This window comes from Hyperolius riggenbachi, chromosome 2, assembly GCF_040937935.1.
Source record: "Hyperolius riggenbachi isolate aHypRig1 chromosome 2, aHypRig1.pri, whole genome shotgun sequence".
Classification (NCBI taxonomy): Eukaryota; Metazoa; Chordata; class Amphibia; order Anura; family Hyperoliidae; genus Hyperolius; species Hyperolius riggenbachi.
In genome coordinates, this window is record NC_090647.1 from 222853905 (window position 1) to 222869951 (window position 16047).

The following is a 16047-nucleotide window of genomic DNA, read 5'->3' on the forward strand; positions in this document are numbered from 1 at the left end:
CAGCGCTTGTCTGACACATGCCCTCTTATGACCTTGCCCAGACCCCACATACTTGAGAGCATGCCCACACTTTATATCTACCTCTCTGGATGCCATCAGTAGTCTTCACATCACATAACTGTAATGATTAGCCTGTCTTATTTGTGGGTATATACAGTATGTGCTGCCTATGACTGCAACAGCGTGTGCCAACAGAGACTAACATTTAGTACAATACAATCCCATCTGCAGTACTACAGTATATAGTACATAAATGATAAATCAAAGAAAATTAACACTTAACTGATTATATCATAAAGAAGGCTTATCAGCTAAAAAGCTTACTCTTCCAAGTTAGCAAATAAATGGTAGCACCCCGATTCAACACTTCTTTCTTTTAAAATACCTAGGGTCCTTGCTGTAGAGTCGTCTTGTAAATCGACAGATTGCCAGACCATGTCTGATGCAATTTCTTGCAATCTCATCATAGATATGGTAATGCCATAAACTGAGAAAGTTGGGCATGGATTAGGAGACTCTGACAATTTTCTATTCCGCCACCACTGAATCGATCCTCTGCTCTTCCATCTGGTATGCTGGCGCCACCGCCAGTGATAGACAAACTTCAGAGGGTCATTAGGTCAGCGGAGAAAATCTTTGGAAGACCCCTTCCCTCACTCCCATTTCTGTACAGCACCAGACTGCGTTGTAGAGTGCAGAGGATTGCAAATGATCCCTCTCACCCAGGTCACTGCTACTTCACCCCACTTCCATCAGGATGGCAGCTCTGCGTCATCTCCACCAGGACTGCTAGACATGGGAACTCTTTCTTCCCCTTGGCTGTCAGCCTGCAGAACACCTTCACATTCTTCCACCATCAACCTGCCCATATGACTAACTGATCAGACTCTCTGTGCCCTTTTCTTTTGGCAATGTTTGCATGATGTTTTACTGTTGTTTATTAAGACTGTCTACTTTACTAGTGTTAACTGCATGTTACGTGCCTACCTATCTCTCTCTATCCTCTACTCTGAGCTATGTATTGTGCCAAACCCAATTCCGGGCACGACCCAGTCATGCTTGGCGAAATAAAGGATTCTGACAAACTTTAAAGTGTACCCAAGGCAGATTAGTGGGCACAAATGAGTCCCCTCCACACCACCCTCTGTGCCCCCTGCACCCCGGAATCTACCAATCCTAGAGGGGAAGGGGTGTCCTTAGCAGGAGAGGCACTCCTGCATAGCACCCCTTTCCTCGCCACTTAAAGCATCTAATTGGCTCTCCCCCTTCCCCTCCAATCAGTGCTCTGTGCTTTTGGAGCTGATCTGCAGTGTCGTGACTGAGGGGGTCACAGCCATTTTTTTCAGTGCTAAAAACAAAACTAAAGGGTAACTGGAAACTGTAGTGGTGGCAATTGATGCTACCTGATCCGGCAAGCACCTCCGGATCAGGTAGTTTTGGTTTTTCTTATTTAGCTTTTCACCTCCGGATCAGGGTGTTTTTTTTCATTTAGCTTTTCACCTGACACAGGTGCTCTATAAAGCCTATACACACACTTGATTGATGTCACCCGATCGGAATAAAGAGCCAATCCCTCGGTCGACATCGCTGGGCTGAGGCTGTACAGAAGCAGAGTCATCTGTACAGCTGACAACATGTTCTGTTGCTATGCAGAGGGGCGCCGATGTAAAAACACATGGTGGGCAGAGCAAGCGGCGACAACAAAGGTGTTGGTTGTCGCTGGCAAAGTGGCGGTCACTGGTCAGGAGCTTCTGTACACAGGCCAGATTATTTGCCACCTCGGCCGACTTTAAGGGCTTTAGTATTTCTATTTATTCAAGATATGCAAATAGGCTGATCCCTCCTTAATCCAGTGCAAGACAGGCCTGCAACAACTGAGCCCAAACATTCTGCCTGCTGCATTTTCGAGTGTTTGCCCTTGTGCTACTGGCCTCCAGTGAAAATCACAAAACGCAATCACAGAAAAATTACATTGTAAAATTGCAACCCTTAGGCCTCTTGCACACTGCAAGTGATTCCGATTCAGATTCCGCTTTTTAATCAGTTTTTACATCCGATTCAGATTCCGATTTGCAGTGTGCAGGGAGCAAACTGCAAATCGGAATCTGAATCGGATGTAAAAACTGATTAAAAAGCGGAATCTGAATCGGAATCACTTGCAGTGTGCAAGAGGGCTAAAGGCTCTGTTGCCACTTTTTTTTGGCTTTTTTTAGCGATTTTCATCATTTTAGCCTCAATCGCAAACACAGAAGAACAATGCAACAGGGTCAGTGATGGCCTTTTGTGAAAATAAAAAAAGCACAAAAAGTGTGAATGCAACCTCATAACTCCCATTATGAAGACACTAACCTCGCAATCGGCAAAACACAAGCTTTTCTGAAAATCAGATCACTGTTGGTTTGAAAGGGAGCCACTGTTCACATTTTTCTACAGAAGTGCAGCACATAATGCACATATACAAACGGGGAGATGCTTCCTCTTGAAAGACTTTTATAGGAAGCCCAGGGTGTGTCAGTTTCACATCTCAACACATGTAACTGTTATTCTGTCGTTCGCAAGATTCAGTCAGTTCACAAACCACAAAGTCACCTTTCTACGGATGTAAGGTTGGAGGAAGAACACCAACGCCCTATAAAAAAAAACCTGCTATCCCATGACTAGTGTTGAGACAAAAAAAAATAATAATAATAATCAGCTGCAAATCTGTTTCAATGTTATCATTTTATTGTATTAAAGCTTGTCAGCACAGTAACAGCAGAATTGCCGGTGCATATATAAGTGTATGTCATTAAGAAAAAAAAAAAAAAACAGAGAAGGTGGAATAGGACACCCAGCTTGGGTCATGTTTACACAGACTTCCCTCACCTGAGGGCAGGAATGGCCATTCCAGGAATCTAGACAAAAACATCAACATGCTAAAGAAGGTTTAGAAAATACAGTGTCTGCTGAGGGTAAAACTGCCTTCTGTACATTACCTGCCTCCCAATAATAGTAATGCCTATATTTGTACAGTGTTTCTCTTCTGTCAGACTCAAAGCGCTTGCGAGGCAGCCAGAAGAGCGCACTCAGTAGACAGTAGCAGTGTTCAGAAGTCTAGCCCAAGGACTCCTTACTGAATAGATGCTGGCTTACTGAATAGGAGGAGCCAAGATTTGAACCTAGGTGAACTATAGTGACCCTTTAAAAAAAAAACAAAAAAAAAAAACGAGGCTGTACAGAGTCGTTCCACCACTCTTTCTTATCCTCCCACACTTGATGATAGACAATATAGGCATGCCTCTCCCCACCCAACCATAAAATAACTCTACAGTGCAGTAGAGCATACAGTAGTTCCGCAACCCTGTCCTCAAGGCCCACCAACAGTACATGATTTGCAGAAAATGACAAACATGCACAGGTGGGGTAATTAGTGTCTCAGCAGAGCTGATTAACTACCTCTGTAGATTTCCACAAAACATGCACTGTTGGTGGGCCTTGAGGACAGGGTTGGGGAACACTGCGAATAGAGGATGCCTAAAGATGCCCATTAACAATACAATTTAGTGAATGATTAACCTTCCAATCGATCAGATAGTGTCAATAGACAAACAATCGATTTATCCACGGTTTCATTTATCCGTTTTATTTTATCAATTCTACTTGAAATTATTGGACTAGTTACATGTTTTATTCCATTGACGGGCCTGATCAATCGTTTCCTTCCGATCACAATTCGTTAAAATGGTGTACTGTTAATGGGCACCTTTATAGTCATAAGGGTGGAAAATGAATGAAGCTTCTAAGGGTCAGCTAAGCAGATCAGGACAGGATGTGGCCATACCTTCATATTCCATCCTCATGAATCTAAAGCCAGTCTTTGCACCAACAACTTTTGCAGTCACACTCCAGTACCAGGATGTGCTGATTGTAGAGTGACTTGCCACAGCTCCTTACAGGCTCATTCTTAAAACAAGCACTTAATGGAGGATTTTACATCTGTATACGATACAGTCTTACCCTTTGTGAACACAGTCTCAAGTTTGACACTGGGCTCTATTCACAAAGCATTACCGCATTCGGTACTGCTCAAAACAGCTGATTTCCTTACCAAGTTACAATTCACTAAACCTATCTCCACACAGAAAATCAGAGTTCCCGACTAGTGAAGTAAATTGCCGACTTGTGCGGTAATTACCTCAGGAAATGTCAAGAAATGTAAATTCACAAAGATTTCGACATTTCATTTACCAGGCAGTCGCGGATTTCACGGAAGGAAAACTTCATGCCTTTTGTAAGCTACTACCTCGTCTTCTTCAGAGATGATGCTGCCTGTGACATTCTGGTGCTAATACATTGCTAATACATTGCTGGTGAAAATACATTGCTGATTTTTTAAATCAGCCTTTGTACTGGTGTATCATTTAAAAACGGATATTGACCTACCAAGATTTTAAAGAGCGACGCTGATAATTATACGTGCATAATTACCATGTGCCTAGATAAGGATGAGTGCTGCACATTTTTGGCCCACATTTCGTGCACTTTCATTTTCATTGTATCTTTTCAGAACTGAACCTGTGATGTTTAGGATAAAGTCAGCATTTACAAGAACAGAATCATTAGTTCATGTATGCATTGGATGATTGCAGCACATACATTTATAGCTCCTGGCTTATAGAACCAGCTAAAAAAAAGTTGGGACGGGCTGAGCCTTTCTGAGCAACTTCCTATTCTTGTCTAATATAAATGCACTGATATTCCAAGCTGAAGCTGAAGTTCACCCACATTCCATGCAAACCAAAGAAGAATATTCAGCACAAAAAGTGCCAGAAAAACACACACACATAGAGGTTATATTCTCAAGTCTGCTACACCATAAAATTCTGAACATGTGCTTCAAAAATGAATTTCCAACCCTGCTGACATACCAAACACTCCCTAACTATAACCCATGTGACCTAGGTACTGTAAACACACGTTTGTGGCATGATTTTATGATCACCATCTATACCATGTATTTGTTTTAGCTGTCGTTTATCTTACCTCAACATCTCCAGATTTCAGCAACAGGTCCCGAAGAGGATTATAGTATTCGCTAGCAAACACATGATCTTCAGTGTAAACCACATTTAACCTTAACGAGCCCAAGTCCTCTGGCTTCCCGGATTTACCATTGTCCCTTGGCTGAAGCAGGTACCTCATTTAAAGAGATTTAAAAAGAAAACATTTTAAATCTCAAACTTTAATACACAGAAGGAGCTACTCCGAGATTCATACCGAATCCAATTAACATTTATTCAGCGTGTGCAAAATATTCAGATTTAAAATGACACTGTAAAACAATCTCCACAGACACACTTATGGATGAAAATGAATGCAATTCATGGTATTCTAATATATGATGCCTACTCCGATAACTAGAAATGTGTAAGTAGCACAGCAAGTACAAATCTATGACTGGTCCATATTTAGACATTAACTTAGGCCAAAGATCTGACAGAGTATTACAGAGTGTCCTGCTCTAGAAAAACTGGAATGTTGGCGTCTTCCACTAAGGTGTCCTTTACACGTGCTGTGTAGGGAGAGCACAAGCAGTAACATGCGTGAAACATTAGAGTCAACGTACAATATCACAGTATTAGAGATATAAAGCATGCCCAGGAGGTGAGGTCTATATGCAGTGGAAAGTGTTATTGGAAATAATAGAATCATCACTAGGGTTTACGGTTTCCAATTCAACAACTCCAGACATGTCTACACACTGCCAAACTAACATTATCAAGGATTTTCCACTGTCCTTTAATTGCACCCATATTAAAAGTATGGAAAGCAACTCTTTACACTGCTAATTAAACTTGTACATCTTACATAAGCCATCGGTCACACAATATTATAATACCATTCACTGGAAAATTAAGGCAGCTCCCCACAGGCAAAAAGAAAGATGCCTATTGGTGCAATATAGTGAAAGGGGCGGTCCAAATAACAGAACATCTCACAAGATCAATCAAGCCACAGACATATGAAAACTGATAAGAAATTAAATATTGCAAGGAGGTAAACAGATTTTCCCTACTGTGGTATTATGTCAGTCAAGCAGATTGGACAATACTAAATAATGTAAAGTGATACATTACTTTGCAATGTATTATGTATTACATTGTAAACCATTTTATCAGCACATCATTATATAATGCTATATATAACTATAAAGGTGTCATGTTTTCATTAGCAGTGGCTGTTCTCTTAGCACTTGTGACTGTAGCACCTTCCTGCAGAGAATTTCTGTTCTATAAGCATTCAACCTTCAAGGCTGTTGCTAACTTTGCACTTTGTAAAAGCGTTACTCTACTGAAACCAATTCGCTGTTGACTCTTCATGTTGCAAGACAAGATATCCAGAAAATCAGCTTTGCCTGTACGAAATAAATAAGTAAACCTGAGAAACTCATATCTTGCTATAAAAATAATTACATACCATGCATCATAGCAGCTGGACTGTCGTAGGACTTTTAATGGAATTTTAAGCTCTCCTAGAAATTCATCCCCAAACTTCAAGTTACTAGCATTCCACAGGTCAACTCTGCAGAAGACAAAGTACAGAAAACAGTATTTAGTAGCTGATACTAACTAGTGACATCAGCACCTGGTTTTGATAAACCATTAAAATGCAATGGGAAGCAGCAGCACATAGCAACCCATCAGATTGGAGTAAGGCCTCTGCCTACGCAGGCTGAAACGCATCATTTTGTCTTCAATAAATAGGACTGTTCAAGGCCCCTTTCCACTTAAATTTGAGATTACTGCAATGCCATTGCGATTTTATTCATCCTCCCTGGGTGACTTAGGATGAGATTATTGTGCATTTAAATGAGTTTTACAACCAGACTGCGTTCGCAATTTGTGACGGAGAAAAAAGCTGGGTTGGAACAATTTTTGCTTTACAATATTTTTATGCTCCCATCGACTTAACCAAAAAACTGAAGCAGGAAAAGGGCAAGTGTCCTTGGGATCGGTAAGTTGCGCCTGATCTGAAAATCGGGTCAAAACACGGCAAGTGGAAAAAGGCCCTTAATGCTTTACAAATATGGATGTGGAGTTTTTCCTGCTGAACCTGCACCACGAGGGTAGAGTTGTCTTACCTGTAATCCCAGCTAAACAGATTTCACTTTTAATCTGCTGGAAGCAGGGAAAACAGTGGATCAGGCTTGCTGCTTGGAGGTCATGGATAAAAGCATGGTCTTGAGGTGTTTTGCATATGCAAAGCACTACTCTGGGGATGATATATTCTGAGAATCTAAATCTCTGGAAAATGGTCATCTTTGGAATCCCCAAAATGAACATCAGCACTTTGGGGTGTAAAACTAAAAAAAAGATAAGCAGCAATGACATGAGCAGCACTGAGCTAATGCAACTAAAGGCCTTATGCACTTACTAAAGTACGGTAAAGTTGCCGTGCCCATTTTACCATTACCAGTGCAGGTGTAGTACCAGCCATTAACTCATTAGTGCCACCTGTGTTACTGGGTTATTGTGCCAGTTGCTATGGCAAGTTATGCAGAATTCTCCTCCCAGAGCATTCTGAGACACCATTTTTTTCCTACTGGCTTTGGAACACAGAGTATACAACCATTCCATAGAACGCCACCTGACAGCACCAAAGAAGTCACCACCCATGGTTAAATTAAGAATGTAAATCAGGGTGAGGAAATATTTTACAATGGGCAATGATGGACTAAATTAATACTCTTAAAAAAGAATTTTAGTAATTATGTTATTTTCAGTACAGTTCCTCTTTTAGTGCTTTTCCATCACTATGAAGATGGGTAGATTACAAAATTAGCAAGGAGATCCATAAACCCTGACCAATCTTACAAGTCAGAAATTAAATTGAAGATCTTTGAAGTATGAAATAAATTTGACATAATTCATAATGCTTATGAAACCACCATCTGTTGATAAGGAAACCACAGCGTCTATGAGCACATAGAAAGCACTTTGAGCGCGCAGACTTCTGAACATGGGTGACTGGCAGAGTTCCAACATTTAATATCATTTCTTGTATAAACCGATTTGCTCAAGTGTGGACACAATTATAGCACAAAAGATGAAAATACAATTTCATTTGTCATTAAACTTGCGGTTTCATTTTGGCAACAACCATTTGTGCTAAAATGTTATATGGTTTAGAGCTGAAGACATAAAGAGAAAGTTGGAGGTTTCTTATTATGCTTAATTGTTAAACAACCATCCATGTGTTGTCCTTCCATATGAGTAAAAGGGAAACACGGACATTTTTAAAGGAAATGTTATGTTTGTGAGGTAGCTGGGCCAGCCAAGCCAAGGATCAGAGCATAAAGGGGCCCATACACTGGTCGATTTCAGCCATCAATCGATCGATCGATCCTATAGAATCGATCGATCAGAAATCGATTCTTTCAAATTCCCAAATCGATCGATTTGCCGCCGATTTCGATCAATTTCGATCTATCCCAATCGATCTGGCAGGGTGGAAAATCTAGGTCGATGTGTTGAGATTGCTTATCATTTTGCATTGGCCCTAATGGAAATCTGATGGCAAAAAAATGCCATCAGATCGATTTTCAATAGATTTCAAACCAAAATCTATTGGAAATCTGTTCCTAGTAATAAATGTTCCTAAACGCATCAGAAAGTTCAGAAATCTATCTGATGATCTATCTGCTGCTAATCGAACGAGTGTATGGCCACCTTAAGAGTATGCGCTGTACAATTGTAGGCTGACAGTGAATGGTTTGAATCTATTATCACCAACCCTGCCCCCTACTAGCATATGCACCAATTGGTATGTCATCCCTGTTGATAAGAATCCTGGGTCAGCAAACTTCTGAAGCCTTCCCAGGTCTGTACTAGGATAAAAAAAAAAAAAAAAAAGCAACGGCCAGAGTTAGGGCCTGTTTCCACTACACGCAGATTGGATGCAGAAAAACTGACTCCAATGAATGCTTATGGGAAAATCTACATCAGAAAAATTGTGTTTATGCATGGGCTCCTTGATGGGGGGGTATGAAGGCTGCAAGAGGACCATGCTGCACACTGATTTGCAGTAGAGCAAGTTATGATCAGTAATACTGCATTTGGATAACCAGTGCCCAATTGTGGCCTGACAAGGATGAGAATATAGAAAGACAGGGCAATCAGATCAGACCTAAAGAAAGTGACAACAACATGGAAGGTGTCATGGTTGATTTCCTTTGTAATAATCATTACCTGCTTGTTATACAAATTAAGCCACCGGCCCAGAATAATCTAAAGGTCAGGGTGTTTTGAGTAAACACGTGAAATGAATGTCTACTGTTCATGTGTACACTATGAATGATGGCTACTTAACCTCCAGTTCCTGGCTCTAGTATGTAAAAATAGGAGCACTCTATAGTGCATTAATCCCCAATTCATTAACTGCAATTAAAAGAATAATACAAGATCGTGGTGTAAACCAAGTGTGCCAAATATGTGGAGGAAGGTTCCCCTCTTGCCTCTCACTAGCCACCTCACACGCCATGGCCAACAGCATGGATGTCCGGTTCTCCACAGGACAGGGAAAAGTAAACGGTGGGCAGGTCCTATCCTGTGCATGCGGCGCTTCAGCGTCACTACGGCTTCGTCGGATATGGCCGCTGGCCACGGCGTGAGGGGTCTAACGAGAGGCAAGAGGGGATACTTCCACATATTTGTCACGCTTGGTTTACACTATGATCTTGTAAGTGTTAATCTTGTAGTCGCAGTTAATGAATCAAGGATCAGAGCAATCCTGTTTTTTTTACATACAGATTGCTCACTTGCCCAGAAGTTTTGGAGCAGCATATATAGGGCCCCATACATTCGTCCTAGTTTTTTGAGTACAATATCTTTTGGAACTTTTTAGTGCCCAGCTCTAACCTTTCTACATATATAGCACTAACCCGGAAAAAGACAGCAGGTGCCCAGACGTCTATAGCTGTAGTTACTTAATCAGTTGAGGACCGCAGGCTTACACCCCCCTAGTGACCAGGCCACTTTTTACAATTCAGCACACTGCAGCTTTAACAGTTCGCAAACCGTGAAAAATTAACATTCTTCCGATCTAGTTTCAGATGAAATTATAATCACCTGCAGGGTTCATTTCCGCTTACTCATCCAAGTCACCGTATGCACCGACTTCAGGCGCTTAGCACCGCCACTGTGGCGCTCCTGTGGCACTCTTCATCTCTCATACATAAAGTGCCAAGGTACTTGTCTTCAAGAGGGCTGGACTAAGCACCCGAAGTCAGTGCATAACGGGACTCGGGAGACAGTAAGAGGAAACAGACCCTGGAGGTGATTCTGAAAAGAAGATGGAGGAATGTTCATTTTCCATTGTATAGTCTCTTTCAGCCAAAAGATCACAGAACAGACAGACATTTTTAAAAGGAAAGAGAAGACAAGACACAGAACATTTATATTGCCCTTTTCTCCTAGTGGACTCAAAGCGCCTGAGCTGCAGCCACCAGGAGGCGCTCAATAGGTGGTACCAGTGTTAGAGTCTTATCCAAGGTCTCCCCTACTGAATAGGTTCTGGTGAACATCAAGAGCTGATAACACTGGTTTCCGGTGTCAGAAGCAGAGCCCCAGCCACTACCATAATGGCTACGATAATGAAACAATAATGGCTGCCTCTAAATTTTTCTCACTTCAGTATTCCTCCTTTCTTACCTAACCTCCATTTTGTCAACATCATCTTCTTCTATTTCAAAATGAGACTTTTTATTATAACTACTTGGTTTGGTCACCTGGAAGAAAAAAAAAAAAAAAAAGGGATCAGAATCAGGCTATATGCACAATGTTTGTTGTCAAATGTACATTTTCAGACACAAGTTACACTGTTTCCATTTACTTAAATGGAACATGTATTTTGTCAACTAAAGGAAGGTCATATCAGCCTGACACTGTAGGCCCTGCTGTATTGCATAGTACTGTAGGCGTAGCAGCAGGTGAGGGGGATTTGATATCAGAGTTATAGAGCAGAATAAGGATTATTAGCGGCTGTTGCTGAAGGTTGAGTGAGTGATTGTGCATTTTGACTGCTACTGGACTCTGGTACTGTGGCTGGAATCAGTGTGACAGACTGCGGGGGATGATGTGTGTGCACACAGAGGGTTTTTGTGTATAGCGTGTGCAGCTTAGGATTTGATGGGAGCCCTGGCAGAGTTTACAGTGCATATGGCTGCTGCACAGACAGCACAGACAGTGCACCAGGTGAATCTCTCAGCTTTACAATTAAGTTCTTAGGGCAGCATTCACTTCAGAACTCACTTTACAATCCTGGCAACCAACACCTGCAATGTGGCAGCTCCCACAGACTCCACCCCTGTCCTTAAAAAAATATATAGTATATTCAGTGTTCAGAATTTTTTGCCTTCCTGTCCGTACAATATGGAAATGACGTTGGAAGCCCTGGTGGTGTTTAGTGGGGCACAGCTGTGGCAAAATGGTAGCGAGAAGCATTTGAAGTTTTGACATTTCCCTGTAATTTAAAGTTGTGAATTCCCACTAAGGAGGTATCTTTTTTTTTTTTTTTTTTTTAATCTAGCTTCAGGATTACATTAATATCTTCTATTTTAGCTTGAGGACTTACTTACACAGGATAATGAAAAGGAAGGTCGATGCCGTCCAAGCAGGCGTATGGTCTGTGTGTTACATTCTGGCATCATAAGTGTGGAATGCCAACAAGGTTTCTGATATCTTTCCAAGTACATGTGCTGCCATTGTGCCACTGCAATAGTGATTGATTTTATTCCCCCCCCCCCCCCCCATATTTGTTGCTTAAGTGACCACGGTTTTAGAATGCATTTAGAATCTCCGCAACAAATTATAGGTTGTAAGCAATAGAACCAGAGAAATATCCCACAAGCGAGAGAACAGGAAAATAAGAAAACAAAGTGATCCTTCAAATTCAGGTTATTTAAGAACAGAAAATAGATTAAAAATCCAAAAATCAAGCCTTTGGTGAACCTGTGTTTATACATCGGTGAGCTTTGGCACTGATTATGTCAAATGCTAGGATAAAACAAAAAAGGTCTCACTAAATAGAGGGATGTTGGTCCCAAGGGAGACACAGGAAACTACCTCAGCAATGTCTGCTCTTGTCTGCTGAGCAGATCTTAGCAGTTTTAGAGTTTCACATTTCAAAAGATGACAGTTGGCAATTCACACAAGCAAGCTTCCAAACATTTGAGGATATGAGATTGCATTTCATCACCACACCCACATAAATACCAACCTCAAAATAAAACACTTCATCAAACTGTGGGTTGTTAGTCTTCTTCCTGACTTTAGTTTTCTTTGACTCGGTCCTGAAATGACATGAACGCAGAGGAAAAGGAATGGCTTTGTATTTCAATCAAGAATATGTAGCAAGTCATACTATCATACTGGTAAAGGTGATGCAGGACTAACATTATCAAAACAGCATTAGGACTTGCCTTCCATAGTTGTTTAAGCTAATAGCTGCAGGTTATCCTTCTACTGAGCCCCTGATAAATGCCTTGTTGATGGCAATATAACGTTTTTCTAGCTCCAGCTAGTTCTTAAAATGGAAAAAAAGACTGTTCCATTTACAAGAGACAGAGGCATTATAAAGCCAGTCATGTCAACATTCTCCTCTCCGTTTGTAATTTTTCTCCTAGCTCCTTACTCTAATTAATCCCCATTCCTGTGATGTCTTTATGCACTCCCTCCAATTTTACCCCGTCTACTAGTGGCTCTCCATGTCCGAGACATCACTGACTGGTCTCCACTATTGTTAGTTTGGAGGCCTGGCAAGTGTGGAGGCCTGGCACAACCCTTTGTCCAAGACTAAGGACTTTTAAACAAAAAAAATTAAAAAGTCAGTCAGCACCAATTACTGTATAAAAATATTCGCTAGCAGGGCAAGCACTGACTTTATAATATAATTTGAAGAAATCACACAGCGTATTCATTTCTTTCATATTATCAAGTTCTTACCCTTGCAGCTAATGTAAACATTTTAGAAATGCAGACTGGAAAAGATGCCTACATGTGAGATATAATGGATGGAAAGTGGACGCAATGCCCCCATTCAATCAATATATCAAATGTCATGGCACTGTAATGATAGTAGGAACCTTGTATAACATTAAAGGGAGTCTGAAGCAAAATTGAAAAATAAAAAAACATACTCATCTAAGTAGAGGGAAGGCTCTGGGTGCAATAGAGCCTCCCCGTTCTCCTCCTGGGCTCCACGTTCCCCCGCAGGCTCCACCGTTAGCAGTCCACAACCATTTGGTCGTGGACAGCTCTCTTCCGCCTTAGGTGTGCTTTGGCAGTCAAAAGACGGGCCGCTCCATACTGCACACACACCCTCTCTCCTCTGGCGCACTCGCGCATGTGCAGTATAGAGCTGTCCATCTTCGGAAGCCCAAGCGCTTCTGAAGACAGCTGAAGTCTCCCGCCGTGAGAGATTCAAACGGAGGAGCCTGTGGCGGAACGCGAACACATGGGAGAGAACGGGAACGCTCTATAGGACCCCAGAGCCTTCCCTTTCCTTAGATAAGTACCGGTATCTGTTTTTTTATTTTTAAATTCGCTTCAGACTTGCTTGATATGCTACATAAACAGGAACATCGTCTATTAGGTCTAAAACCCCATGTCGCAGCAAGTGCACACTGGATTTCTGAAATAGGATATACATGAAAAAATTTGGACAAAAGGCTCCCTTGCCAGTATGATCACATTCACCATCATCTATAAACAGTGGTAAACAATTGCACAAAGTGCAGGTGCTACACACAGGAAAAAAGCAGAAAAATAACAAAAACGATAAAATAAATGCAATACACCTGGGGAGTTACACTGGAGTACTGCACACAAAAGTATTATAATGTTACCATGAAAAAAAAAAAAAAAAAAAAAGACATTTATAACCAACAATTTCATAAAGCTGTTTGTGCACTTACCTTGTTGGCCCCAGTAACGTTACAGTAGCATAGGGGTCACATTGGCCATTGACAATCGGCAGGCCACGACATTCTAAAACTCTGTAAAATAAAAATAACATAGTATATATATATCTTCCGTAATATTGATTGGTGTTTGTAAAATGCAAAATATAATGAATTTTAAGTATTGTGTTTCGAATAGTTGCCTCTCTGGTGGAAGTTTAGGTTATTATGATTTACACAACATGCCTTTTCGGAGCATGACCAATCCATTGGGAGTCCTTTTACCTGAGTGAATTGTTTTAGTATTGCAACTATAGTATCTGGGGAACAGGCAACAACAGCGTTATCAGATTTATCTTAGTCTTATGGTTAAAATTAGCAGAGTTAGTTGAGATGCATATGTGCGTTGCAATTTAATCTACCTTAATGATGACTAAGACTAAAACTACCATTAAAATGATTATAACATTTCATATGCTAGAAGGTAAAAAAAAAAAAAGGAGGCTATGATTGTTTAATAAAAGGTTTCACTTCATGATTGCTTATAAATAGATTTCATTTCATATTGAGATTCTGTTCATAAGTTTAAACAAGGGTTATATCCATCTATCTGTGCGTGATTACAAATATGAACAGAGGTTGATGAACTATTATGAACGATTGTTATCTTGGTTGTGAACTTTCATTGATAATATATAGAAGATGCAAGCCCATTTTTTAAGGAGATTAAGAGATTGTGGTAAACTGTGTTCCTATATTGAAGATATGGTATTTTATGTATGTTTTGCCTACAGATGCTCCCAATTGTATCTTGCCTGAGGAAGTGGGCTATAGACCCGTGAAACGCATTGCAGAGTTTGTTGGAGTAAGAATACCGGTAAATAGTGCTTTTATACTACCATTGTGTCTTCATTGGGAAGGTAAGTCTTCTAATACCCCTCATTTAATGATATTTTAATGTATTTTATCCTGCTTGGCACCTCTGTAAATTTCTGAGTATTCTTATACACCTGGTGGATGGGTGTGATCACCCTTTTCCTATCTACGGAGAGCGACTTCTTAGCCTGAGTGAGGACAGGTCTAATCCCGCCCCCCAAGCACTACCAGTGGTTGCCTACATTCAGCAACCCATATTTGTGAGTGTTACATTGACTTTCTGGTCATTGTCCCAATTTTTTAGCAATAATACACTATTGGGGCTCTCAATTTTTCTTTTTGTCTTTGCCCGAGTAAAGACTGGTTAATATTCCTCATCTGCCCTAATGTATAGTTCAATAATCTCTACGTAATACACATTAAGCCTGGTACACATCCAATTATGTTTGGTCAATAATTATTTTTACCACTTCCATGTAGTATGATACACAATCTGTTCATAGAATTAAAAAAAACTGTTGGCCCTCCTGCTATATGGAGGTGGTAGAATTGGTCAGTCACTGGCCAATCAAAATTGCATGTGTGTATGCACCCACGCAGTGCCAAAATTCTTCAAAATCACATCTGTATCTTAAAGTAAACAATACATATGGTTTGTTGTCAGCACTGTTAAATGCCTTTTTCTAGTGTTCTCTCGGATATTTTCATGGTTAATAAAGCCGACTATCTCACATGGTTAATAAACCTGACTATCTCACAGTTTTCATATTTGAGGATGTTGTGCCAAATACATTCTTTTAGGTTAGAATAGATTCACAGCCGTCAGTTGCATAACATAAGAATTATAACCAGTGTGAGCTGTAATAGAGACTTGACAGACTTTAATACAAATCTTGCATGCAGCGAGTTTGGAATAACGCAATCATTTACAACGCAGTACTGTGAACAGGCCCATAGAATTGTATGGGCAGTGAGTTGGCATGCAGAATTATTCCGCAACGCAACTGGGCACTGTGAACGAGCCTTTAAAGTGAACCTTAACTTGAGGGGAAACAAGGTTTCATTTACCTGGGGCTTCCCCAAGCCCCATGCAGCCGTCTTGTGCCCTCGCAGCTCCTCGAGTGTCCTCCGGTCCCCTGCCGTGGCCCCGGTCCTCCTCTTCGCCTTCCCTGCCGTCAAGCGCATACATGTCGGCCAATATAATCATGCCTTTCTGCAGCCACTTCCATTATCTC

At 40.9% G+C, this 16047-nt stretch overlaps 1 protein-coding gene across 5 annotated transcripts in view; it reads right to left on the reverse strand.

Moving 5' to 3' along the window:
• Window positions 1-16047, reverse strand: part of RASA3 (RAS p21 protein activator 3) — a 233265-nt gene that overhangs the window by 62626 nt on the left and 154592 nt on the right. For all 5 annotated transcript variants that reach the window (XM_068268219.1, XM_068268221.1, XM_068268223.1 and 2 more), the window contains 5 exons: window positions 13952-14032; window positions 12256-12328; window positions 10689-10765; window positions 6457-6561; window positions 5023-5176 (listed from right to left, as the gene is read on the reverse strand). In XM_068268219.1, the coding sequence (XP_068124320.1) occupies window positions 5023-5176; window positions 6457-6561; window positions 10689-10765; window positions 12256-12328; window positions 13952-14032 (490 nt within the window). The remainder of the gene's footprint in view (window positions 1-5022; window positions 5177-6456; window positions 6562-10688; window positions 10766-12255; window positions 12329-13951; window positions 14033-16047) is intronic.